Here is a 20,588-nt window from a genome sequence, read left to right on the forward strand (position 1 = left end):
CATTGTGAAGCTTGTTGCTCCTTACATCGGCTTCCCCAACATGCAATGTACTATTCATCCCGCCCTCCCTGTCCCTTTAACGGTTCAAAATGCCTAAGTAACAAACAAGCAGCTTGGTACAACAAGATTAAGGGTACTCCGATCTCCTCCATGTTTGATTGCTGTACTGCCATGACTACTCGAGAGTTCAGTTTCAACATTTTTAATATTAGTGAGATTGCTGCATTTGGAATAGAAAAGTATAACCCACATTAAAACATAATGCTTTCGGAGGAGCAAAACAGTTGCCCTGTCCATGTTCTTAGGTGAGAGAATTCCTGCTGGGGCATGACACCAAGGGGGCATAGCTGAAGCTCCTCCCAACTGTAGCTACATGAGTGGAGGGTGTCCAGGACATGCACATAGTGCACCTAAAGTGTTCCGTTTTGGTTACTGTCGGTGGCCCATTGTCAATTCTGGTTTAAGCTCGTCTTCTTTACATAGGTTTGTTGGGGCTTTGCGCCCTAAGGTTATATGAAAACCATTTGAAATCCAGAGTTGGGGCAATGCCTTACATATACTTGAGAGTGCGCCTCACGAGCCGGCTTCCTCTGCGGTGCGGTACGCCCGATTCCTACGGCCAGTCCCGTTTCACGTTTATCTTGCACTACTCTTCCTCTGATCTTGGCTGACTGTTTCTGCTTTTGGTGGGCGAGTTTCTGACCTTGAGGGGGTTTCTGGGTAGTTTTTTGAGGAATTTCGTGGCTTGTTTAAGGGATGTACAAAAGTGTTGCTTGACTTGATGCGTGATTGAGCCAGGCAGGGTAGAGCATTGAATAGGTGATATTAGCCCGCTGCGATTTGTTTGGGGCTGTTAGAAACCTTTTTCTGGCCTCTTGGACGGCCATAGTGAAATCAGGAAACAGGGTCATGCTGTTGCCATCAAAAGTTAGGGACTGCTGTTCCCAGGCCTTACGCAAGGCCGTGTCCAGATCTCGGTAGTTTAGGAGTTTTGCCACGATGGGTCTCGGAGGTGTTCCGGGGGGAGGTCGCGCAACAAGTGTTCTGTGTGCCCTTTCCACTACCAATAGCGGGGAAACTGCTTCAGCCCCACAACAAGTGCGCAACATTCTTTCCATATATTCCTCCATCCTCCCTAGATTGGCAGACTCAGGCACACCTCGTATCCAAACATTATTTCTCCTAGACTCGTTCTTTGCAGCTAATACTTTCAGGAGGCACTCCATCTCTTTCATTTGTGAGCTACTTTTGGAGGTTTCGTCTTTCAGTTCCGAGAGTCTATGTACAGCTTCATCTAGCCTCCCGTCCTGCTTGTCTAGATTTTGGGTAATGAAATCCATACGTGTGCACATGGTGTCCATTTTTGATTCTATTGAGTTAAGGCTGCATTTCATCGTTACTAACAGCGACTTAATCTCTTCCTTCTCCGATTACTGGGTGGGCTCAGTTTCTTCTGCCGTCGCTGAGTCATGCTCCTGATCCTGTCTCCTTCCCGATTTACGGGGCTCAATGGGCAGTTTAGTTTGTTTACCATCTGTTTGGCCCATATTCCAGGACTTACAAGTAACTATCTTTATTGCCCAGTGCGACTTTTGCGCTGGATATCTGGTTTGGTTCCTTTAGGTGAGTAGGTGGCGCTTTTGATTCCAAAAGAAAAAAGAGGAGGGTAGCGGGAAGCACAGCTTGAGATGGAGGTCTAGTGGCCACTTCATCCGCTAGCCACCAAAATCTTGTCGTCTTGTATACTAGGGCAGTACTCCCCTGTACTCAGGTGGAGGGCAAAAAAAAGGGGGAAGCGGGGGGAAGACCAAGCATCAACCTCCCTGGTGTTCCAGTTTGAGGCGATATTTTTGTGGAGAAACTATGTCAAACTTGCCCCTTCACCCTCCCAACGGGACAGCAGTACGAATGCCTGTGTCACGCCCGGGTGGCTGGCTAGTGGGTGTAAAATGGCAGCTCCTCCGCTCTCCACATTCCCCTCATCTCAGGCTACAGTAATATCTAGTTTAGTACTCCTCTGCTGCTCGCCACTTCCAGTGGCTCCCATCTGCCCAAATGCTGAAGGGGGGTGGGGTGTCAGAGGGGTCTCTGACGTTTGCTGTGGGGCAGCAACCACCCACACCGGGTCTGCTTTTTATATTCTTATACCCGCATGCGCAGTCCGCGCCGCTTGTACCAGTCCGTACCAGCCCCCGGTCCCTGTGCGTACTACTTCCGCGTGGTGTCAGACGTGTCCGGACGGCTCTCCAGTGATCTTCACTGTCGGGGCTCGTGGATACTTTCCCCTTTGCCTCCCTGAGGGGTGCTCGTTGCAGCTTCACAGATACTTTTCTGCCGCCTCACTTCTCTTACGTCATGAAGCTCCTCTCCTGTGGCCTCTCGCGCTTGATTGCTGATGGAGGGTCACCGCTTTGTTATCACCTGTGTCCAGGCATCCTTAAGGCTGCTTCGTTTTGGTAGCAGCACGATCGCCTGTGTCACGCCCGTATGGGCTGTGCTGGTTAGCAGAAAATGGAGGCACCGCCGATCCCCTTGTCTTGGGCCTTAAAAATGCCTGGCCAAGTGCCCTCACGCTGCATGTCACTCCTGGCGGCCCACGGCAGTCAATATGCTTAAGGGGGGCTTTCTCCCCGACGATTGCTCGGAGCGGCTTATCAAGATATTTCTGTCGCTGCCCTTTACTCACGCCGTGGAGGCCGCAGCCACGCCCTTATCCCGCTCCCCGGTCCCATGCGCTAGACTGCTGCTGCAGCAGGCAGTCACTTTATCGCCCATTTCCAGACGCCTTCCACGCTTCTCAGTGTATTCGCTGGTGCTTTTCACTGTTTTTCAGGCTTACACCGCCCCTTCCGGTGCAGGATAATGTTTAGGCATCCCGGACTGCAGGAGCCTCACTACTGTGCGGCCATTTTACTAGTCCGCCTTCTAGAGCCCCTCCCATAGGAAATGAGTTATAAAAGTAAATAAAACAAAAAAACATGGCAGCGTCAGGAAATCAGGTGTTATTCCCCATGGAATCCTTGATAAGAAGGCTGGCACTAGCTATACACTTGAGCCAATCTCCAGACTTCTGGTACAGATCGCTGTCTCATCCAAGTGGAGGGTCAACTGGAATGCAGACGTGGCATGTTAGTCTGAAGCAGCTCAATCTGCAGATACAGGAATATAATATATCTAATCCTGAATAATATCTAGCAGGCACACATAGCCCTGTACCATGCAGGTACCCTGGACTCGTACCTTGGGTAAATACCTCTCCTATATTCAGTGGTGGAGTGGGCCTCCAGTGTCAACTTAAATAAGGTGGAAGTAAGTTGAAGTTGGCTGCCTAAGATGAAATCACTGCTGTGTCTTCTGGCCTTACATCTGACATCAGGTTCTCCAACATATCCCCCAAGCCTCTAGATAGCGTTCTGCATTCTCATCAGTGCGAACGACGATCCTCAACCTCACTCAAGTGAGCCCTCCATTTATCCAACTGGGGAGGGTTGTACCGTGTGTCCAGAGAATGGCAATGCGGAGTTTAGCCAGAAAGAGTCCCAGGACGGCAAATTTTAATCGCATACGGGTCCCAGTCTTGAGGACCAGGACAATGCTTAACGGATGCCTTAAAGCATAGGTCTTCAAACTGTGCGGCGCGCCCCCCTGGGGGGGCGCAGCATCCCTCCAGGGGGGGCGCGCACTTCACCTTCTATTGTTCCTTTCAGGCGCCAGTCGTGCATCTCAGCCCGGGCTGCTGCAGCTCCAGCTGCTCCGGGCTCGGCAGAGTGTCTGGTGTCACAGGTCTTTAAAGGCCAGAAGCAGAAAGATTTCAGAGGGGTTGGGGAGAGGGAGGGGGGCTAATTATTCCAGTGATAGGAAGAGTGGAGATTCAGGGGCTCTTAAGAAGGGATGAAAAACAACAAAGCCTCATTAAAGCGTAAATGGTCTTTTAAAGACCTGCGAAGTACTCCGTGCGGCTGGCAGCTCCAAAACGGTCTGTCACTTAATTACCCTTTATTTCTGCGTTGGAATGTTCTGAAATTTCTGGGAAGCATCACAAGTTTCACCACCCAGTGTCAAACACTTCTTCTCATAAAAACAGTACCTTGCATGTGTGGGGAGTGTGCCATAATGGGCAATAACAGGCCAAAAGTGGGACTGTGTGGAGTTACTATGCAATCTAGATGGGAGTCACATGCCTACGTTTTGGAATATCCTGGTTCTGTGCTATAGGCCCATCCACACACACGGAGTACCCTTTTTATCAGGAGAAGTATGAGATCATTGGATGGTGCTACGTTTGCCTTTTACTGAACGTGTGGGTGTTTTCTGTCACAGAAAATGTAAGAAATTATGATTTTTCGTTTATATTTTGACATTTGGAAGACATTTTGGGATGTATACAAGTCATATTGTCCTGGATTCCTGTGTCTCTACTTTTTAGCAATGTCTGGCGTTGGTAAGTTTCACTGGATGCAGGTCGACCCTGAACATAAATACTGCAGAACTGGTAACTCCCCATTAAAAACATTGCCCTGTTTCTAATGTGTGGCTCCATGCTCAAGCCCAAATAATATCCATGCATGCCTGGTACCTCACACTCAGAAAACCAATTTCAATACAGCTGTGGTTCAAGCCTTGTCAGGTAGATCTTCCTGGAGGAGAAAATCTACAGGGAATTACCATGTTTTGGGAGACAAATTCCTGAAATCTGACAAATGTAATTTTCGAGAAGTTGCCCTGGCCACCCAATCAGGGAAAGGGAGGTCTGGCAACAAGCAAAAACATTTGTAGAAGTGGAAAATATATGGTTGTTGTATGTGTCCATATAGTCCTTGAGCAGGAAGTTATGCTCACTGGGCTAGTGTGGTCTAAATGCCGAAAAACAATCAGGTGGTTGGTAACTAGGCTCCCAGGATAGAGGGACTGGCTCAGAGATATCTCAGAGTGGGTGGCGGCTGAGGAGTTACAAACGAAACAAACCAGGGGACAAGATAAGGTAGAAGGCTATTTGAGAGCATGGGCAGCAATGTTGACAGCATTAAGAGACACCCCCCCCCACCGCAACACCCTACCGCCCTAGGCATGTGGAGACGTGTGGAGGTGAATAGTATGCACTGCTTTTTTAATTTATTTTGTCTTTATTTTATGCGCTTTTATATAGCGCGGACTTTACCCGAAGGTGTCAGAGCGCTTCACAATAGGAACAGCAATGATACATGAGGAGGAAATTACAAGTGAACAAATTACAAAAGCAAATGTTAGGTTGCATGAGGTAAAAGTGACAAATGTGAGCAAAAAAAGTGAGGTGTGCAGGTTACAAACTGTGGGGCGCAGCATCCCTCCGGGGGGGTGAGGGGGGCGCACTTCACCTTCTATTGTTGCTCTCAGGTGCCAGTCGTGCATCTTAGCACGGGCTGCTGCAGCTCCAGCTGCTGGAGGCTCGGCTGAGAGTGTCTGGAGTCACAGGTCTTTAAAGGCCAGAGGCGCAACAATTTTGGAGGGCGTGGGAGGGGGTTAATTCTTCCAGTGATAGGAAGAGTTGAGATTCAGGGGCTCTAAGGAGGGGTGGAAAACAGCAAAGCCACATAATCATGAATTTTTAATTATGTCAGAAAGCATGTTTTGTGGAACTTCTTTTTCTGATATCTTGTTTAGGGGCAAGGATATGGCACAACAGCCAGAGCTGATGACTGTAGAGCTGGGAAACCAGGCTCAATTCTTGATGTCTGCTCAACATCCTGGGATTCCGGGCAAATCACTTAATCTCCCTGTGCTTACAAAAAATGAATGTGTGCCTGTGTAATGTAAAAGATGCTCCTGTAAAGTGCTCCAATACCTTTGGGTCATGTTCGCATTACATAAAACTGAAAAAAATATATTACAACATTTTGTGAGCACTCCCGTTTCCAGGCACTGCTCAAGACTGGAAGTGGAGCACAACCTAAGGATGGCAGAGGCAAGAATCCATCCACACATTGTCTCTGTGGAGAAAAACATGCACTCCCACACCTGTGTTTTGGGAGTGTTTTTGCTAATCTATCCTACATTTTGTGTTTTATGTGAAAAATAAAGCACCAATGAAATTTCTTGTGCCAATTGTTTTCTTTTCATTAGAAGTTTAGAATAAGCACACGCACTACAAAAACTTCAGTTTACTAAACACTCTTACTTTATTTAATATTATTTACCCTATAAAACCTGGGCTGTGCAGGAGGGAATGGTCACCAATGATGCAGAGTACAAGCTTCCCGAACTTTTTTATCAGGTGGTGGTGGCGGTGGGGGGGCTCGACGTGTAAAAAGGTTTAGATGGGGGGGGCGCGGCCGACAAAAGTTTGAAGACCTCTGTCTTAAAGGGACCCTTGTGACTTTTAGCAACACATGCAATACTTCTGTCCAGTATGTCCAGAGTTGGGCCCAATCCCAAGTCACAAGTTGGAACACCGATGACCCCACACCACATCGGAGGCATGTTTTGGAGTGTGCCGCATAAAATTTCAACAATCGTTCAAGTGTCAGGTATGGGCTTAAAGCGAGCATTATTGGTTCCCTCCCGGACCTGTACAAACTCTCGTCGCCACAGCCCCTCTCTGAGTGGCACTGGCAGGTATGCCAACCATCCATTTTGGATTTTTGATACATCAACCCTATGGTCCACCTTCAGGGCTTTATATGTGCGGGAGATCAGCCCCTAAGAGACAATGCATCTTAATGTAAAAATTAACGGAAAGCATTCAAATAAAAACCAGGAAGTGATGTATCAGAGCAGATGAAGAGAAGGTGCATGAGTGACTGCATTGGCTAAAACATTCTGAACGACAATTTAGCTACACTTGTGTCAGGTGAGACAACTAACTTGTGCAATCAGAGTGTTATTAGTCAAGAAAAAGGTTAGGTTAGAATCAGTCTTCCTTTGGTGGACGATAATTTCTTTGAGTGCCACTGATTGGAGTAGAGATAAACTGGCTAACAAACAGAGTCATTCTACTTGGGATTAAATTGCATTACAGTGAAAACTGGGGGAACATCTGCTTAGACCGTGGGAATCCATAAAACGCTTCTATGGATGTCCATTTCACTTGCACACAGATGAAACTCATAGTTGTTGTTTTTATTAATAAGGTATACAATATATTTTATATTTACAACCTTTAAAATGCTTAATTAAACAATTGAGTTAAGGGACATTATGCTTTAAAGGAATATGCACAGCGATTAATCTGTGTAGAAAAAGTTACCAATCTTTGGTAATGCTCATTCTGGTAAATACTATAACTGCAGATTCCTCCCCTTTTCAATCTCCTCAGGTACTCATCAGATATTTGCTATGCCATTATGCTTAGGCGCTGCTACAAGTTCTTTGCGGTGTGATGGAGCCCATTTTCTGACCCTCATACACAGACCACACTCAAAACACACTAACAACCATGCACAACAAACGCAGTAGCCACTTCAGACTATCAGAAAGAGCTTTGGATCTTACAAGGGGTAGGAAAGAGCTATATAAATGCAATTACAATAGAACAGAATGTATGTATGCAAGCATAAAAGGACACATTTCGTCAGCGATGATTTGCAGAGTTCAATTCAAGTCAAGTTAGAAGAGTTCAGTTTTCAAGAGTTACTTCAACTTCATCAAAATATGTTCAGCTCCAAGGTTGGGGTTAAGGGTGCTCCAGGGTCTAAGCACTTGACCCCCCTCACCCAAGTTATGCACCTCCTTGTTTCATCTACTTGAACGATAGCTGGTTTACAAGATGGGTAGTCAAAAGGTGCAAGTCTATTATTGGTGAGTAAAGACATCTAAAGAGGTCTCACAGCTTTTTGTAGAGGAAAGCAATTGGCTGCTACTGTAGCATTCCCTCACATTTATCACCTATCATCCACTGAAGCCCCGCTAAGTGACTACTGCTACTTACCAGCACGGAATCCACAGCTGGAAAGTCCTTATTCCAACTAACTGTCTCTCCACCGAGCTGCTTCCATACAAAGCCAGGAAGTGCCAGAACCTGCAGAATGGAGAAAGCAGGAAAGTCTCAAATCTTGTTGTACAGAAATTAAGGCACAGAAAGCCCACAGACATTTCAAAAAGGAGAAACATTGTGATGATGGAGCATAGAAGATTGCAGATCTGCACTAGTGAGAAAATCCAGCAAGCAAGGGAGAGAGCATATTTCGAAGGCACGTCTGTTGAATGGAGTGAGGAAGACACCCAAGAGTCACACAATACATGAATCAACTTAAGATTGCCAATTGGGGCACATAGCATAGTGGCAGCAGGAGCCTGCTCCTGTGATAATGGAAAGATGAGAAACTTCTAGCACTTGAGAAAAGGGCAGGTAGCACACATGAGTACATTTAAGAGCAGGGAGAGACAAGAGTTCAACAGCATGGCAAAAGAGGTCAGCTAAACATCTGGCTTGCCCTAGGAAGGTGGAACCGAAACAAAGAGACTCACAGTATATAAACAAAGGCTGAGAGACAGGAGGACTACTGTAGACAGAATGTCAAAAAAACTTGCTACATGGGGATAGAGGCAGGTTTTCCCCAGGAAACTGGGAAAAGCTAGAATGTTATTTCATGGTGACAGATGTTAGGCCACATGACAAGAGGGCACATTAGTAAACACAAGGGGGGGGGGGGGGTCAATGTGGTCTTCAATTCTCTACTTTCAAATGATTAGGGAGGAGGCAGTGATGCAGTGGAAGGAGCCTTAAAAGCACAGGTATGTGCCTCCAAATGTAACATCAGTCAATCAGCAAGTGCCCAGTAGGTTTTGATGGCCAACGTTAGGTGTTACTTAGATACAGTAACCATGTTTTAGTGAAAAAGAAAGGCCCCTCAACATTCTCCTTGGTGGGTCAAGAAGTTCCTGAAGCCAATGTATATTTGGGCTAGAAGTCAGTGTAGGTTTTTTCTGGCCAGGTAGATATGATATGACTTCTTTATGTAAAGATAAGGTGAGATGCTTAGTTCAGGGCATGTAGGATCTGGTGAGTCAGTGGACTAACAAATCCTTTCCCAGAATGTGTTTTTGACTCAGGGCCACAGGTTCACATTTCAACAAATCTACTCAGCCTTTAATCTGCCAGACGTTGAATAAACGGATGAGTATTGAGTTGGCTGGCGATAAAATCTGTTTTTCAGAGTACACATGCGCAAAGGTTTGAAAGTGTGATTTACTGGTGCATGTTATTTTATGTTGGGTGGGAGCCCAGTTTAAATCCCATCGCAATTCAGATGACAGCTGCTCTTCTGGGGCAGCAGTTCAAAATCTGCCTCATAAAGGTCTTTAATGATAAACTAGCAGTTCTGTTACTGTGCTCACTTGTGCCATGTATGAGAGGCTTGCAGCAAACGGTTCTACAAGGTTGTGGACTTGAAGAGCAAGGTGTCTGAGTAGTGGGGGCATGTATGACATAGTGGAACTTGATCCACAGTCCCAGGAATAAGAATTCCATTGTGCAATAGTTAAAGCATTTACAGCATTAGAGACTGCTATGCCTCCTGTCATGTGTGTACATGAGACAAATCACTCTGAATCTAATGCTATTAATTCTACCTATCATTTTTTCTACTGACATCACTTTAATCCAAGCACTTGGAGTTCGATGTAAAAGGGTAGAGAATTGGTTATAACACACATTACTAAACAAACATTAATATGTTTATTCAAGGCAAAATATAGTGTTGTGGTTACAATAAGGTATAGTATTGGCTTAAACTATTAATACTGTGGTGCTAAGGTTAGTATTCCTCTTTATTTGTACTTGTTTTAAAAAGTGGGGGCATAACTTATTAACGTTTCACAGCGCTCTACATCATATATATTTAGAGAATACAGCTGATGGGATGTAAATAGTTCTGTTGGATTACATTTTTTATATTAATTGATGCATATACTAAAGTACAATTGGTGGAACTTATCTATTCCGTACGTATCACCGGGGAACTTTAAACACTGCACTAGTCATAGACATGTTAGTGCTGAAAATACAAGTAAATAAAAAAATTACACTTTAGAGTCCGTATCAGAGTTAAAGTAAGGAATACGAGTAGGATTAGGGCTGCGGATTGACTAAAATAATTATTATTATAATGATTAACAATTAGTGCCACTAATGTAACTATAAAACATTTAAAAGTAAAGTTTAACCATATGGTTCTAGAGGGAGGGTATCTTTATCTAGTATTTCACAATGATCTAGACATATCTGCACAATACCAGGGCCAAATCGGCGCTGTCTCTTGCAAAGGAATACTTTGGCTGCGTGAGACAGGACTGGTGGATATCTGGCGCATGTTACACCCACATGCGCAAATATACCTTTTTTTTTTTAACATGCTCATAACTCTTACATAGACAATTTCTTGAGGACAAAAGATCTCCAGCACCGGGTCATGCACTCAGAGAGAGAATCTCGCTTCCTTTCTGACCACACGGCGGTCTCTCTTACATTGATGCTACCACCACTATCGCAGCATCCAAAACCTGGTGTGTGCATGAAACCTTCCTCCAAAGACCTGCGGTTGTACAGCAACTTAATAAGGCACTCGTAGATTCCTTAGCAATCAATGACACCGAAAATATTTACATCTCTACACTCTGGAAAACACTGAAGGCGTTGATTACAGGGAAATGAATAGCCAAATCAGCTGTGGACAATAAGCTCCATCGTGACAAGAGGGAACAATTGACTCCGCAGGTACAGGACTTGTCAGGTAAATGCAGTGGTGCCCCTCAAATTTGGCGCCAGCTCTATTCCAGTTAGCGGGAATTGACTTTGATAGAGCAGAGTACGCTGCTCTTAGACTCTGCCACTCTTTCTATATCAGGGGAGGGTCCACACTATTCTAAAGGATAATGGTACTGAACATGTGGACGATATTGCTATGCTTCCACCTTACAAGACTTCTATAGGGATCTCTACGCAGAGGAAATCCTTCAAATAGAGAACCCAGACATCTACCTTCAAAATGCAAGTACATCAAGATTGATGGCAGAACAGGCCACTGAGTTAGATCATCCGATTCCGATAGAGAAGGTTATTTCAGTCACTGCCCGTCAAACCTTTAAAATCCCCGGGTCCGGATGGCTTCCCAGCATCCTTTCTACAAAACATTCTGTACAATACTTGCTCCCCTTCTCACCAGACTGTTCAATTCCTCCTTCAAGGGCCCAGATTCAATTCTACCCTCCATGCTAGCAGCCTCCTGTGTGGTGATCCCCAAGCACGGCAAGGAAAGGCGGCATTGCGCGCCTTATTGCCCAATTTTCTTTCTCAATGTGGATATAAAGCTCTTCAATGGTATAGTAGCGGCATGTTTAAGCCCTCTCTTAGAAGGACTAATTAGCCTAGACCAAGCAAGTTTTATACAAAATCGTCAATGTAGAGATAATACAAAATGCCCACTGACTTGTCCCCAGCCCTACCAGCCTATCCCCACGTCAAACCTGCAGAAGCGAAACTCCAGTGTGTCCTGCAGCCAGCAACCTCAAGAACCCTGAGAATCTGCCCTGCCTTCCACAGAAAAAACTGTGTATCCCGTGAACACCGGATTTGTTCACCCACAGACTCCAGCTCCGGCAAAATCTGAGAGTCTGCACCACTTTTGCAACCGTCGACCACGGCCCGTGTTCGAGTGGCCCACAACCATGAGGAGGTCTCCTCAGCAATCCTGACACGAGATCCATGGATCCCTGACTTGCCACAAGCCTCCAGCCGACACCTGCAGCCCCAATCCAGAGGATACCACCCCCCCCTCCTCCCCCCCAACAGCAACCAGGACCTGGTAAGAGGATCCGTCCTAAAAAGCACCCCTGCATCCGACGCCCCACAGCCTTGGGTAGCCCAACCGACGGTGTCCAGCCAACCCCCAGCATCCCAACTTACCTCTCCAAGTGGTGGTCGCACCTAGAAGACCTTTGTTCCGAGCATGCAGTGTGTTTGCAAACCGGATAATCCCATTGAAAGTAACAGGGCGCCTGACTGCACAACAATATCCCGCACCCGCCCGCCCTAGTGCCGCAGAGGGAGTACCTTTAGTGCTAACCTGAACCCCCAATTGCCCTGAGCTAAAGTCCAGGAGCTTTGATCCCAAAACCTTGTGGCCTGCAATGAGCAGTCACCAACCGGAGGCCCCCTATCCCCCATTGGATATTATTGGGCCTCAGCACTCTGCACCCAGCCGCCCTAGTGCTGCTGAGGGTTATCTGCATCCTCGACCCTGGGAGATCCCCCACCCGAGTCTAACCCCAGAAAACCAACTCCCACAACAAAGTACTTACCTGTTAACTGATAACTCTATTCCCTCCCACAGGATAACATTGACTGTTTTCGAAGAAAGAGTTTTTAAGAGTGAAGTTGGAAAATCTATAAGTCTATATAACTGAAGAAATAAACAAAACACATTTACTTACCTGTTTACAGGAAATGTCCCAGTGCCGTATACAGGTATACTACACTGTGCAATAAAAGTAATCTGCAAAGTAATTTACATGACCTACTATTGAAAAGTGATCACAAAGAATATGTACAATATTTCAAGGTATTGCATTTCCAGTAATTCTACTGTAACCAAACCAAAGCACATATATAACTGCAATTCAAACTGAATTGTTACTGCAAGGTATAAATCCCTTACCTGTGCCAGGCTTGCTTGGTTCTAAGACATAAATGTAACTAAAGAATATTTTTATACAAAGGAAATTGGTCTGAGTTCAGTCGTTGAGTGTGTGCAATCATTTACTGATTGAGTGTGTGCAACAAATGCTTAACAAATGCTTAACACTACCCTCTGATAAAGCCTCACTGCTCACCCACGCTACCACAAATAGAGAGTAAGGTGCTATCTACGTTTAAATCTGCCTACCTTTGGGGTTCTACTGGACTCTCTGTGCACACTATACCTCCCTTTGGTATAGTATATACAGAGCCAGCTTCCTACATTGATGGGTTAGCGGTGTGATATACAACTTTGCATTTGTTGGAGTAACTTGGTTACCACCTGATCACACAACAGAATTCTTACATTTTCTTTAAAATTCTGATTTTTGAATTGACAAATTTTTCCAAATTACTGAAAGTCTTGTTAGGGCCTTGTTTAAGTCCCTTTAGAATTTTAGAAAAATAAAAGTTCCCTTTAACTAGGGATAAGAGAGGTTAGAAGATTTTTAACAATGTCTCTTAACAAGAACCTAGCCATTAATGAAGATAACCACAATTGCATAGAGGACTATGTTGAGGAGCTTGACCTTACCCCTTACCTCTACTTATATTTCAGGGAGTTAAGGACCCTATGCAAAATTAAAAATATAACCATGGGGGTCCCATACCACCAAACAAAAGCTCCAGGAGCTGTTGGCTGGGTATGATAAGGACCACCCCTCAGAGAATGGTGAAGACCTCTCAGATGTGGAAAAAGATGGAGGGGATGAGGAAAACCATCCAACCCCACCCCCCACTTCATAGGGAGAGAAGGGCCCCAGTGGCCCTGACTCCAAGAATAAACCTCTCAGCAGCTAGAGTTCACACAGATGGATCAGGTGCTAATGAGGACACCGAGGACAGCCTCAATGAGGAGGATAACCTGCTAGCAAGGTTGACCAAAAGATTGGATCTAGAGAACAGACTCCTGGCTCTAGAGAGAAAGAGAGCAGTGATGGGCCTAGCAAACATCAACGTGGCCAGCAATTTACTTAATAAGGATAAACAGCAATCTTATGATCCTAAAATCCCAAATGGATTGCTACTAAATATGAGGAGAGTGATGATATCACAAAATGGTTCACAGCATTTGAGAGGGCCTGTGAAATGAGAAAAGTGAAGAGGTCACACTGGGGGCACTCCTCTGGGAACTGTTCTCTATGTACTACAGGGATAGATGATGGATCTTATGACTTCATGAAGAACACTCTGATTGAGGGCTTTGGACTCACAAATGAGGAATACAGAATTAGAATTAAGGGGCTCACAAAACACAAAACCAATCCTGGATGGACTTCATTGACTACTCAGTTAAGACAGTAGATGGTTGGTTAACTGGACATAATGTGCATTATTTCAATGGACTTTACAATTTGTTTATGAAAGGACATATTTTAAGTAATTGCAATAATGAAAGGTTACATCAGCATTTGGTTGACTTAGGTCTAATTTTTTCCGCAAGAATTGGGAAAGAAGGCAGACCATTGGGTCAAGACAAGGGTGACTAAAACAACCACTGGGGGTGACCAAAAGAAAGTGGTTACAAAACCTCCCCAGGGAAAAAGTGGTGAGAATCCCCAAGATAAAAAGCATGAGTCTTCAAAAGGGCCACAAAAACCCGCACAAGGGGGTGGGTCCGAAAAATCTGCCCAGTCCAATAATAGGTACAGGGGAAAGAACTTTGATCCAGCAAAGGCCTGGTGTAACAACTGTAAGAAGTTGGGACACTTAACTGGAGATGCTACTTGCCCCCTAGTCCTCCTGGTGTAGCCAGCCCCCAGATGGGATCAGTAGTGTGCCAAGAGCAAATCAGGTTGCACACTCAAGCAGTTCTTGTCACAGAAGGGGAAGTTGAGTTTGCCATTTAGCTGTGTGGCCACCCAACTTAAAGAACTATTTGCAATACCCTTGGATTAATGGGACTGGAATAGAAGCCCTGAGGGATACATGTGCCAGTGTCACTATGGTGAGAGATACACTGATTTCCCAAGAGCAATACCTGATTGGGAAAACATACCCAATCACCATTGCTGACAGTGTTACCACTAACCATGCAATGGCGATGGTGACATTAGACTGGGGGGGGGGGGGGGGGGGGGGGGGTGGAGGGACGGAGCAAGGGGCGGGGGTTACTGGCCTGAAACGGGTAGTGGTCTTTCCTAAGCTCCCAGCTGCATGTCTACTTGGTAATGACCTAGAAACCTCAGCATGGGAATTAAAAACCCATGCAGCAATGCTGGACATCCCTGAAATTGTGTGCGGGGAAAATAAGAGCACATAACTGAAAGCAGGGTGAAAAAGAAGTGTTTGAGTCTGAAAGTGTGGTCCAACTTTCCAAGAGGAAAGGTAAGAAGACTAGGGAACCAGCTTCTGTACAGCAAAAGGATAAGGACCCCTCTCCTCAGGGAGAGGACTTGGATACCCAGAGGGAACTGAGCCCATGGAGCTGGACCCTTACCAGGCTGAACTCTTAGACCCAGGGGGGCTCTCTGGGAATGAGCTGTGCCTTAGACAGCAGGACTGTCCAACTCTTGAAAGCCTGAGGCAGCACGCTGCTACCCAGGAAAAGGGAGATGTCAGTGGTTCCCACAGAGTTTTTTGGGAGGAGGGACTACTGTACACAGAGACCAGATACCCCAAACCTAGAGCCACTAGGATAGTGGTGGTGCCTCAGAAGTACCGGGAGTTATGCTAACTTTAGCTCATGATATCCACCTAGCAGGACATCTGGGCAAAACCAAAACCTGGGAAAGGCTAGTTAGACACTTTTACTGGCCACAGAAGTCTCAGAAAGAAGTTTGTCAGCTCCTGTGTCACGTGTCAAACCAGTGGCAAAACAGGTGGACACCCAAAGGCCCCCTTGATCCCAGTACCAGGGGTTGAGGTTCCAGTTGAAAGGGTAGATGTGGACATAGTAGGTCCACTTGAACCTCCCACAGCATCCGGAAACAAATGTATTCTAGTGGTAGTGGATCATGCCACCAGGTATCCTGAGGCAATTCCTCTCAGGACTACTACAGCTCCTGCAATAGCCAAGGCCTTCATTGAGGTCTTCACCAGGCTAGGGTTTCCTAAGGAGGTGGATTCAGACAGAGTAAAACTTCATGTCTGCTTACCTAAAAAACATGTGGAAAGAGTGAGACGTGCAGTACAAGTTTACTACACCCTATCGCCCACAAACCAGTGGTCTTGTTGAGAGGTTCAACAAGACATTGAAATTCATGATTATGGGGCTCCCTGAATAGCTCAAAAGGAGATGGGATGTCTCATTACTATGCTTGTTTTTCGCCTACAGAGAGGGAGTAGGGTTTCCCCCTTTGAACTTCTGTTTGGCCATCGTGTCAGGGGAGTACTCTGTCTTGTAAAACAGAGTTGGGAGAAGCCTCCCCAAGAACCCAAACAAGACATTGTGGACTTTGTACTAGGCCTAAGGTCCAAAATGGCAGAGTACATGGAAAAGGCTTCCAAAAATCTTGAAACCAGCCAGGATCTTCAGAAGCACTGGTATGACCAAAAGGCTGCACTGTTATCATTTCAACCAGGGCAAAAGGTGTAGGTTTTGGAGACAGTGGCGCAGAGGGCTCTCCAGGACAGATGGAGTGGCCCTTACCCCATCTTAGAGAAGAAAAGTGAGGTCACATACTTGGTTGACCTGGGCACAAGCAGGACACCCAAAAGGGTGATCCATGTGAACCACCTTGAGCTTTTTCACGACAGGGCTGACATCAGCATGCTGAGGGTGACTGATGAGCATCAGGAGACAGAGTGAACATCTCCCTGACCTCCTCTCATACAGCCCCAAAGATGGGTCAGTGGAAGGAGTTGTCTTGTCAGACACCCTCACTGCCCAACAGCAGACTGATTGCAAGCAAGTCTAGCAGCAGTATGCTATGCTCTTTTTTTTGACCAGATGTCAGACACAGTTGTGTACTCATAATGTGGACACTGGTGACAGTGCACCTCTGAAGAACACAATCTATCGACAGTCTGTTCAAATCAAGGAAAGCATCAGAGCTGAAGTCAGCATGATAATGGAGTTAGGGGTTAGTGAACCCTCTAACAGCCCCTGGGCCAGCCCAGTGGTTCTAGTCCCCAAACCTCATCCACAGGGTGGAAAGAGAGAAATTAGGTTCTGTGTGGACTATAGAAGGCTCAACTCTGTAACCAAGACAGATGCTCATCCTATCCCAATATCAGATGAGTTGATAGATAATTTGGGTGCAGCCAAATGTCTAAGTACCTTTGGCTTAACTGCAGGGTACTGGCAAATTGGCGTGGAACCAGGAGCGAAAAAAAAGACAGCATTCTCCACACCTGATTGGCATTATCAGCTTACTGTTATGCCCTTGGGTTTAAAGATTTCCCTTGCCACCTTCCAAAGGTTGGTGAACCAAGTCCTTGCTAGACTCCTTTGGTGCAGCTTATCTGGATCATATTGGTGTCTTTAGCTCCACCTGGCAGGATCACCTGATCCACCTTCGGAAAATTTTAAAAGCCCTGCAAACTGCAGTCCTACCTTTCAAGTCATACAAATGCCAGTTAGTACAGGAAACTGTGGTATACTTGGGCCACCTTGTTGCTGGAGGCCAAGTGCAACCCTTACAGCCCAAGATCCAGACCATCCTGGAGTGGGCAGGTTCAACAACCCAGACCCAAATCAGGGCATTCCTTGGCCTGACTGGGTACTACTGGAGGTATGTGAAGGGATATGGGTCCATTACGACTCCCCTCACAGAACTCACCTCCAAGAAGATGCCTAAGAAGGTAAACTGGACAGCTAGCTGTCAAAAGGCTTGTGACACCCTGAAAGAGGCAAAGTGCTCAGTACCAATTCTGAAGGCTCCAGACTATACCAAGCAGTTCATTGTGTAGACTGCTGCCTCTGAACTAGGGATTGGAGCGGTACTATCCCAGACTAATGATGAAGACCAAGACCAACCTGTTGCTTTTATAAGCAGAAGGCTTCTCCCCAGGGAGCAGCGTTGGAGTGCCATTGAGAGGGAGGCCTTTGCAGTGGTTTGGTCCCTGAAGAAGTTGAGACCATACTTGTTTGGTACTCACTTCCTGGTTCAAACTGACCACGGACCTCTCAAATGGCTAATGCAGATGAAAGGTGAAAATCCTAAACTGGTGTGGTAGTCCATCTTCCTACAGGGAATGGACTTTTGTAGTGGAACACAGACCTGGGACTGCCTATGTCAATGCAGATGGACTTTTAAGGTTCTTCCACTCAGACAATGTAGACTCTCTAGGGAAAGGTTAGTTTCATCCTCTTTCGTTTGGGAGGGGTGGGGGGAGATAGTGTGAGAAAGTGCCCTCATTCTGCATGGTTGCCCCCACTTTTTGTTTAACTGCTGTTGTACTTTGACTGGGTGTGCCCTGGGCCCCTGCCAATCATTTTTTTTTTTTTTTTTTTTTAAATATATTTTTATTGCAGGAATCAGTAAACTGTTACATATATGACCAGCATCAAAAATACACTGAAATCAATCGACTGCATCCCGTCCACCCCCCGCAGCACGTTTTTATACACTATCATCCAGCCCACAGTTCAAAAGTCGGGCGATAAAATCCAGTGGGGGTTCAGCAGGAGCGAAAGGCTGGTCCGGATAATCCACTGTCCGTCATCTGCTTTTCTAAACAAGCCCCCAAACCCAAAAGAAAGTCCCACCCACAAAACACTAACTTGCAAAGAAATCCCTCCCCCACCCAACCCCGCCATCAGTGTATGGTAGCAGCCGCAATAGGATTCGTGAGAGGACCCAAGATGAGCGTATCAGTAACAGAAAACACCATCGCCTATCGGGACTCAGGGCGCGCTGCTATCTCACTATCAGAGTCGCTGGGGGCGCAATAGTCTCTGAGGGCCTGCACTAGTGTCTCCCATTCCAGCGCTGTCTCCTGTGCTTTTTCGTTACGTTGTCTCCCAGCCAGTTGGTATCTCAGCGTGCTTTCCCCCGCCGCCCACTTCAATAGTTCGCTATGCCATCTGCTCCCAGTCGGACCAGCTCGTGCCTTCCAGTTCCTGGTCACCTCTCGTTTGGCCAAGAGAAGCCCTAAATCAATAAATTTACTGGAAGTTTTGTTTTTGGGGGTATGTGGAAACCAATGCAACAGACCCACCGCCGCATCAACCGATAGGGGTCTCCCCGTCACCTCCGTCAGGGTCTTCTCCACCTCCACCCAGTAGGAGGATAGACCCGGGCAGGCCCACAACATATGGAGGAGGTCTGCCTCTGGCGCCGGGCATCTGGGGCAGGCTGCCGAGCCCGTAGCGAAATACTGTTGGATTTTCGCCGGGGTCAGGTATGCCCGATGGAGTACATAATAGTGGACCAACTGAAAACGGGCGTGACGCGTCCCCTTCCAAGCTCGCCGCACGAGCTGAGACCAGGTCGCTTCCGGGATTTCCTTGCCTATGTCTGCCTCCCAACGGACCTTGAGGGTCGTAAGGGGGGTCAGCCCTTCATTGATCAATCTACCGTAGAGGCAGGTGACCGCCTTCACCGTGCCCGCAGACATCATGACGTATTGGCACACCGGAGACGTAGGAGGTTCCTCCTGTCCGCCTTTCCAATGCGCCTGGATCGCACGGACCAGGGCCGAGTGCAACAGGAAGTCCCCGGGGGGAATCCCGAAGCGGTCAATGATCTCCTGGAAAGGCAAGAGTACCCCAGCCTCATAAAGATCCCCCACCAACTGCAACCCCGCGTCCTCCCAGTCCGCCAATCGTGACCAATCCCCGCCATGGGGCAACGCCGTCAGCATCCCCAATGGTATTTCCGGCGCATACGGTATCCGCAGTTGGCCCCTGGCGTGAGCCCGGTTCCAACACAGGCGAATGGTCTTTTCCTCCAACGTCAGGTCCTGTAAGGTCAAACGTTGGCGTAGAGCTATGAAAGATAGGACATGCCTGGCCATCCCTGTACCTCTCCTGTCCTCCGGGCCTCAGAATTCCCTGGCAACCTCCTGGGTGAGGGTCTGGAGCTGCGCCGCCAGATAGTATTTCTCGAAATCCGGCACCGCAAGTCCACCCTCGGCTTTCGGCCTCATCAGGGTCTTAAGGGCCACTCTACGGCGGCCCGAGCCCCAAAGGAATCCGGTCATCATCGACCGTAGGAGCCTAAACGTGGCTGGCGGGATCCAAACTGGCAGCGCCCGGAAATAGTATAGCAGTCGGGGGAGAGCCACCATTTTGAGGAGGGCGACCCGCCCCGCCAACGAAAGCGGCAGTGTAGCCCAGAAGTCCATATTCCCCCGTAGAGCTCGACTGCATCTGGTGATGTTTCCGTCCAGGAGGTCAGATGGATCATGATAAATGTACACCCCCAGGTACCTGAAACAGTCAGGTTCCCATCTAAGTCCTCCATTGAGGACTGGACTAGGGGTGCCTCTACGAACCGGGAAGAGGCATGTCTTGGCCCAATTTACTCGTAGGCCCGAGACCGCCCCAAACGCCGTGAGCGCCGTCTTAGCTCCATGTAGGGCCTCGACTGGGTCCTCAAGGAAGAGTAATAGGTCGTCGGCATATAACGAAACATGGTGCGGGCCCGAAGGGGTCCAGAAACCACTGTAATGCGCCCCCGACCGGAGTAGCACTGCGAGGGGCTCCACCGCCAGCGCGAAGAGAAGTGGGGATAACGAACAGCCCTGTCTCGTGCCTCTTTCTACCGGGTACTGTGAGGAAATTAATGGGCCCGCCCGAACCCTGGCCGATACGGAGGCGTATAAGACCGCGGTCCATCTGATGAAGCCCTCACCGAGGCCAAACCGTCGCAACACCGTGTGTAGGTAGTCCCATTCCAGGCTATCAAACGCCTTCTCTAAGTCCACCGACAGGACCACTGGGCACGGAGCATCCATTAGCGGCTCACCCAGCAAGCGGAACAACCTACGG

General features: G+C 47.2%; 1 protein-coding gene across 1 annotated transcript in view; it reads right to left on the bottom strand.

Moving 5' to 3' along the window:
* Positions 1-20,588, bottom strand: part of HECTD3 (HECT domain E3 ubiquitin protein ligase 3) — a 376,275-nt gene that overhangs the window by 53,733 nt on the left and 301,954 nt on the right. The window contains exon 15 of the mRNA XM_086952299.1: positions 7,904-7,993. Coding sequence (XP_086808425.1) covers positions 7,904-7,993 — 90 coding nt within the window. The remainder of the gene's footprint in view (positions 1-7,903; positions 7,994-20,588) is intronic.

Source organism: Lissotriton vulgaris, chromosome 1_1 (assembly GCF_964263255.1).
Source record: "Lissotriton vulgaris chromosome 1_1, aLisVul1.2, whole genome shotgun sequence".
Lineage (NCBI taxonomy): Eukaryota > Metazoa > Chordata > Amphibia > Caudata > Salamandridae > Lissotriton > Lissotriton vulgaris.